The 7,962-nt window shown below is 29.6% G+C and overlaps 1 protein-coding gene across 1 annotated transcript; it reads right to left on the bottom strand.

Annotated features, from left to right (window-relative positions):
- Positions 1 to 2,056: 2,056 nt before the first annotated feature.
- On the bottom strand, positions 2,057 to 6,088 carry LOC106304367 (NAC domain-containing protein 37). The gene is made up of 4 exons (XM_013740775.1): positions 5,961 to 6,088; positions 4,126 to 4,296; positions 3,729 to 4,000; positions 2,057 to 2,816 (listed from the first exon to the last, which is right to left on the bottom strand). The coding sequence occupies exons 2-4, from the start codon at positions 4,280 to 4,282 to the stop codon at positions 2,160 to 2,162; spliced, it is 1,086 nt and encodes a 361-aa protein (XP_013596229.1). The 5' UTR covers positions 4,283 to 4,296; positions 5,961 to 6,088; the 3' UTR covers positions 2,057 to 2,159.
- Positions 6,089 to 7,962: the final 1,874 nt, after the last annotated feature.

Here is a 7,962-nt window from a genome sequence, read left to right as displayed (position 1 = left end):
CATTAATTTAAATGTGCTACTCACCTGTATCAATAGAATGTTGAAGTCATTAATAAGAAGAGTTCTCACAGTCACATTTAATAAATAAACGCTTCAAGAATACAACTATCTTAGGACTTTTATGCTTAATTATTTACTCTTTCTTCAATTGGCGTCTGGATTTATACATGGAGATATAGGGTGTGGTAACTGGTAACGCCATCTACGTAAGGTTCAATATTAGTAGCAAATCGTAGAGGTCTCTTCCCATCAGTCGCTAACGTACTTCTCCATTATTTATGTTCTGACAAGAGGACACTTCCTAATTTACGTGAGTTATACCCGTAACATGGAATTGATAACAAGTCTCAAAGCTTATGGAGAAGCAAAATTAGTATGAAACAAAATGATGGATCTCCAGAAATCATTGAAAAATCATTGTAAGTTTCAAAACAGAAACTCTGCAGTTTTGATGTGCATAATTGTTTGCTTAATGGCATATTCTTTGATTGTTTTGCGCTGGAATATAAAGCTAATATGTTGTTTTGTTCTATTTTGTTATGTAATTATATATGATTTTCTATGTTTGATTAGATAGGAATTATATACTTGCATTCAATACAGCCAACACGGAAAATATTAAAAACTTAGTTACTTTCTTTAGTTTGTCGTTCAAAGAAAAAAAAAATTCAAAAAACATTTGTATCCAGTTTGGTTCATCTTAATTTCTAGATTATTAATGATTACGCTTTATTTGATATCATAGGGTATGAAACTCAAGTAAAGTTCTGCTAGAAATGTAATATTTTATTAATTTATAACACCATTAATCTATAAAAATATTTTCAATTAGCATGAGGGAAATTTCCAACAATTTTTTTATCATAAAAAGTTCAACCAATGCTAAAATAATCTACAAAAGCATAATTAGTCAAACATTAGAAACTAAACAAAATTTTCATTATAAATTGAAAATCTAATATAAACTGAAACAAACATATATTATAAAACATCATTTGTTGTTACATAATATATACTAATTATTATTTATGACATCATTGAAACTATTCATATATTACTTTAAAATATAACTTTTTTATAATTTTATCACATTAGATTTGATTTTAAATTGATTTATCTTGGAAGTGGTTGTATTAATTTATTATCATGAAAAGTTAGTTATTGTAATAATATAAAATCGGATACTCTTAGAAATAAAAAAATATTAGTTGTTCTTACTTTAGATTTCTTCAATTACATCAAACTGAAATGAAAATCAAATATAAAAAATATAAATCATTATATTTTCCTTAATTTTTAATTTAATAATTTTGTGTTTTCAAAAAAGAATTTTTAGTGGTCTTTTTAATTCAAAACCAACAAAATATAATAATAAAAAAAAAAATTGACGGGATGAGTCAGCTCTACTGGTTAGAGCCTTGGGGGCCAATTGTCATGCTTCCGGGTTCGACGCCAGCCGGAGGCGAACTGCTCATCCCTGTCACTAAAGTGGGTACTGGCCTTCGGGCTCAGGGAAAAACCTCCCGGGTGAAGCTGGCCCGCTGCCACCGCCCGTAGGGCAGACCAACCCCTAGTATATATATATAAGTAAGCATACTACTATATTGCAAGGCAGGTGTATGAGAATAATATGGTTTGGGTGTGTACATAGTTAGTCAACTTAAAACTTAAAACTCACAAGAATGTTCATGCTATATAGCAACTTTACCATTTGAATAAAGAACAAAAATGTTTCATATGATACACGAAATAGAAATAAAGTTTTAAAATTATGTAAAGGAAGACTCTTCCTCCCAAACCCAAAGTCTCGTTAAGTACTACTGTTTGTGGACGACAAAGCATGCCCAACGGACCCCGTTGTGCACACCGCACGCTCGACATCTCCTGGCCCCATTATAATCTTATAAAAAAAACCAATTATTATCTTTCTTGATTATTAATTAACTACCGCTTTACTGATCATCTCTATACTAAAAATTATAAATAATTCATAACATCATAAGGTAATGGTAACTCTAACCTAAACACTCAAACTCGAATATAAATATATAGTACGTATTCACAACGTACCCTGAAGCATATTTTCATATAAACATATATGAATTTGCATATGAATGATAATGTATAAGAAAAACGGACCAACAAATCTCACATGACACTTATATAGTTTCATTCATCAAATACGCAATCCCACTATCATAATCCGTGTTTGAATTCAATAACTCACTAACGAACCTGTTCTCTTCGTCTCTCTCGTTCAACAACAACGAAGAATCCATCTCCATATCTTCATGATTTATATGATGACCAACATAATCTGAAGTTCCATTATCTTGGCTAATGAGTTGGGAAGCAACAAACTTGTCTAGCTCTCTCCAATCTCCTATCATCTTTACTTGCTTCTTCGTATTCTTTCTCTTATTCTCTCCACTTATAACTGACTCAAAGCTTGCTTCATCATCCAATGAGGTTATGTAGTTACTATTGTTATCCATTGATGATATAGACATCGAGCTAGATGGCCTTTTCATCACCGGGAGAGAAGGGCTTTGGAGTTGTGGAAGCTGAATGAATTGATGATATGACTGCATATAGTTTAGATCATCAACCATTCCTTCTATCTCTTGCTTACACATAAAACCTTTTCCGTAAATGTCATGTTTCTGATTAGATATGTACTCAATGGGGTCTATAATTGAGTTAACTCCACTTGACACGGCTTCATCGTAAAAGTAACTGGAGCTCCAAGTTTCCGTGTTTTTAGTTTGCCCTGTTGCTCTTTTTTTAAACGCTCTACAGACGACCCACCCTTCTTCCTAAAATATTCACATATAACACACAATGATCATAAAAGATATGACTTGTAATTAACAACTTCCTCTATTATGATTATTTCAAGCAATTGATAAAGATTCATATAATCCATATATAGGACCAATGCAAACAAAAAGAAGGAGAAAAGGGCTTTAGTTTTAGTGAGACACACATAGGAACATGCTTAAAAAGTGTAAGACCGCAACGAAGAAAGCTAGCAAAATGTGTAGGTACATACTCATGCAATCTATTAGATTTTCCTTTCTGAACTTTATTGACTTTAGGATATTGGAAAAAGCATACATATACTTCATAAACACTATTATTTACAAACATGTATATATATATATAAAGGATTATTTAACTGGAAAATTCTAGCTAACCAACATATGTTAAATATATATATACAAATTAAAGGATTGAAACTTTAGATATTAATGACTTAAAAGACAAGAAAAGAGAAATGAGATTGAGCTTTTTCATTTTTGGTTAGTAGAAAATTGCAAATTCTGCAGTGACTTCCGAAAAAAAAAATTGGATATGAGTCTAGGTGAGACTTCTACCTTCTTCTTTTTTTCTTCCTGATTGAATTTGTGGATTATGGACTTCTACATGTCATTAAAGTGTAAGAGTTTCACCTAAAAGTTAGCATGTGTCTCAGAAAAGAGCCCAAGAGACAAGAAACCCTAATTAAAACAAAAGTGTTCTGTCCCCGTTAAAGTAGAAACACAAGTACTATCCCCATGTAATTTTGTATGAGATATAAAAAGGTGAAAAGATGAATGCAAAGCAGAACAAATTGTCATGATCAATCTTGGTTTTTTTTTTTTTTGGTAATCATGTTAAATTGATCAATCTTGGTTAATGAGGCCGGTCCACCAAATTGACAATGCTTTATATTAATAATACAATACCTGCGGCGGTGCGTTCTCATCTGACTCGAGCCGGTACTCATGGATAATCCAATCGGATTTTTGGCCATTAGGAGCACGTCCTTTGTAGAACACAAGTGTTTTCCTCATCCCAATCAGTTTTGTTTTGTCATAAACAGCTTTGTCTCTTCCCGTGGCTTTCCAAAATCCAGTCATGGTCGCTCTATTAGTCCTTGTCCCCGTTGGATATTTCTTGTCTTTGTGACTAAAAAAGTACCATTCATTCTGTTCCTCATACCCGATTCGACATCGCTCTGTAATATATAAAATCTGAGCTCATAAATAAGATCATAGATACTCGTAACATGATGATAACATTATGATATATGAGATACGAAAATTAAACAATGGAAATATCTTTTGGTGTTTTGTAAGTAACCTTGTAGATCCCATGGTTCAATTTTGTAGAGATCGATGTCTCTAATGACATCGAGATCGATCTTTTGCGATGCGACTTTCTTCCTTAGATAGTACCCGACAAGCTCTTCGTCCGTCGGATGGAACCTAAATCCCGGAGGAACGCTACAAGATTCCATTGACTATATTGTTCCTATACCACAAAAAGTAAAGAAACCACAACATTAATATCAACTAGATACGGATCCGCGCGGTGCGCGGATATTATTTTGTTAAATCTTCATTAAAATTATTCTGATTATATTATTATATTTTTAAATTTATGATTTATATTTTAAGTTATATAATATGCACATAAATATATATATATATATATATATATATTATTTTGACACATGTATAATATATTTCCATACATGTATATGTGTTATTTTATAATGCATAATGTTTCATATGTAGTAATTTAGTAGTTTGATTTGATGATTAATTGTGATATTAATTTTCTTAATTAAGGAGTTAATAGTAGATAAAAATTATATTGTTTTCCTTTTACATTATATAAAATAATTTGGTTTAAATAATTTAAATATTTAATAATTTTAACCAAAATAATTTTTTTAATTTAATTTATTTAATTTTTAGATTTTTTATAATTGTTTTAGATTTTTTTGAATTTTTTCCAATTATTTCGAAATTTTGATGTATTTGTATTATTTATTTAATGTTTTAAAAAAAAAAAACTTGATACATCATCATTTTAACCTACAAAATGAATAGTACCAGTCATCTGTTTGACTTGAAGAATAAGTAAACTTCATTGGAAATTTGTTATGATAAAAATGTCACTTTAAAGTGTTAGTAAAAAAAATTCAGTGTTTAAAGTGTCAGTATGTGACACTTTGAGAGTTTTTAATATGCGATTTTCCTATTAAAAACTATATGCTCTAGATATCCCATACTAAGCATTATGAAATAAGAATTAAAAACATTCCGTATAATCTTTTTTTTTGAGAATCGTTAGGCATATTCTAAGGCATAATCAGATATCTCTCCCAGCAGCTCTAGTCTTCAGTGGCATTGATAAGGAGATGAGAAACATTATTTCGGCTAACGGGGTTAGAAACGCCTTCAGTTTGCTTATGGCCAAGTGGTTAAGATAAGTTTCTAAGTGTGTTGTCCATGATCCATCTTGTTTTTTATTTCTTTTTGCCAAGATGGTTCAAATTTTAGATCTTGCTTTGTAAGAACTTCTTTCTTCTATGATATTTACATTTTAGCAAAAAAAATTATTAAGCTCATGACTTATTATATCATCAAGAACTTACATATCATCAATACATATCATGACTTATGTAGTTTATATATGATCAAGAACTTACATATACATGTATATCTGATCAAGAACTTGCAAACATGCATATATATATATATACATAAACTATATTTTCATGTGTGAAATTTAGGTTTTATGTTGCAGAATTCGAGGAGATGATGAGATCAGAACAAACGGACATGGAGAAGGTACTAATGATGATGTCTAAGTGTACAGTGTTAGTGTATGGAGGCAATGATCATCAATAACGGCGTTTTTCTTAAACCTCCTATATATTTAACATTAATTTGAAAACCTAATCTGTTATAATAATTAGTAAACTAAGTGATAACCCTAGCATCAAAATGAGCATTTCGAGGCAAAGAAAACATCTTATATATATGCACGGAAAGCTATATGTAATCAGAAAATAATATATGATCAATAGATCAACTAAGGATGCTTACAATTTACAAATAACCCTTACACAGAAGTCCATATAACACATATAATTAACAAAGAGAAAAGAAAAAGAACACACGTACGCGTAAGTAGAGGCTATATATATGAATATGTTCTTCAAGTCCCTTTGTTGATATATTAGGGTTACACTAGAAATCTTCTGCACAATAACTAAGAAACTATGTGAGACATTAAAGAGAAGAAGTGAAGAGCGGACGACGTAGAAGGTGAATTAATGAGAAAGACGATCCAATTTGGTGAATATAAAGGCCAAGAGAGAGCGTGGCTCCCCTTCATTGCGCGTGGCCTTCTCCATGTCCTCATTCACTCACGTCGCTCTCCTCTCGCTTTTAATGATTTTTAACTTCAACGGAGTTATTTATTCACACTTTTTACTATTATTGTTTTTTACAACAGATTAATAGATATGATTATGAACATTGTTGTTCTATTTTGTATTTTAAAGTAGATTTAAGTTTCACTTTAAACTACTTTATTTTCTTAATATAGTAATAAATATAAAATAGAGTATTTGTGATTCCATTTTTTATTTGAACTTATGATTTGTTAAAAACGAGTACTTGTAATTTCAAATATTTGCAAAAAAAAATGAAATACTTGCAAATTAATTATCTTATTTTACTATCTTTTACTTGTGAACTACTTATAAGGTACTTGTAAACTATTTACAAATAAATTGATAATTATTTGTAACTTATTTGATAATTATTTCTTTATTATAGTTACTTCAGTTTTGCAAATGAGTTTGAGAAAAGTGTAGTTAATTTTCCAAACTAATAAATTTATTTTCATCAAGTGTATTTATTCATTTATTATATATTTTAAGTCAATATTGAACAACATTAAGAAGGAACGAGAAAGGTTTTCATTCACATCCACTAAATAAAACGAAAACTCTAAAATGTTTCTATAAATATACCAATTTTGATTTAATTTATTTATCGTATAAATGAACTTATATATCATAGTTTAAAGATACTTTTTTCAAAAGTAAAATGGCTTACAAACCTCATTTAATAAGCCAGGATTAACACGCAAACAACGCTAAATAGTTACTTTTCTTTTAATATTTGATATTTTTCTTGTACTTACAACTAAGTAAAATAAACGATTTGATATTCGGCTTGGTTAAAACTTAAAACGATGACTTGATTTTACGAGCTAAGTACGCGGACCAAATAAGGAATATGAACCGAGTAATATTGTGTCCACTTCTATTAGTACCCAAGTGTTTTTAAAAGAGAACGTAAATGCCTATCACTTTTGGTCTTTTGTCAAACATGAAAATATGGTTCTTATCATTTCACCACCCTTTTCATTTTCAAACTCTTACAAATTTAATAAATAGCTTGAATGTTTTTAGTTACAAACAGTTATGAATAAAAATGATTTTGTTAAAATTATATTATATGGTAATATAGCCTATATCTAGAAAATAATATGCTACATGTCACATGTGGACCTTTAATATGTATAGCTTTTTATAATCATACAACAATTAATCTTGAGTTTTACTCTTTCCTTTTTATTGCTCGCCACTAACATAATGCGATGTGCAGAAACTAATTATTTGTATATAATAGCAGTGAGATACAAGCTTCTTAATGAAAAGGTTTTTAAAATTTTAGCATACTTTTCACTGCTTGAAATCTTCAAAATTCAGTTTTCTACTTGGTTTAGAAATTAATCTAGGCTTCAGCATGCGATTGTTAATAATATTTTCTTTTCTGATACTACAAAGTTTGAAAGCATTTTTTGTCCATTGCTATTTTTCTTGAAAATTTTAAACCGGAAGAATTCATATTAAGACTAATATTGAGAACTTGTTAAAAAATCTAAAGGCATTTACAAAAAGACTTCAAATATTTTATAGGGATCCCTATTTTATATTGCAAATTTCTTATTTGGAGTTTCTCTTCGCTTAAATGAAAGTGTGAAGTTTCTTATATGTAGTCTATTTTTGGTATTTTCTTGTCATTAATAATTTAATTATTTGTTTGGGTTTGAAGAATCAAAGGGTATGTTGTTGTTGCTAATATAGTAATCAAATTGAATACACGCACA

Source organism: Brassica oleracea, chromosome C7 (assembly GCF_000695525.1).
Source record: "Brassica oleracea var. oleracea cultivar TO1000 chromosome C7, BOL, whole genome shotgun sequence".
Lineage (NCBI taxonomy): Eukaryota > Viridiplantae > Streptophyta > Magnoliopsida > Brassicales > Brassicaceae > Brassica > Brassica oleracea.
This window is presented reverse-complemented; position numbering and strand designations above follow the sequence as displayed.

Excerpts from the sequence above, each read along its gene's own strand:
- LOC106304367 (XM_013740775.1), bottom strand. The coding sequence starts at position 4,282 with ATGGAATCTTGTAGCGTTCCTCCGGGATTTAGGTTCCATCCGACGGAC. Across the intron at positions 4,001-4,125 it reads TGAACCATGGGATCTACAAG|AGCGATGTCGAATCGGGTAT; the intron begins GTTACTTACAAA and ends TATATATTACAG. Across the intron at positions 2,817-3,728 it reads ATGAGAACGCACCGCCGCAG|GAAGAAGGGTGGGTCGTCTG; the intron begins GTATTGTATTAT and ends TGAATATTTTAG.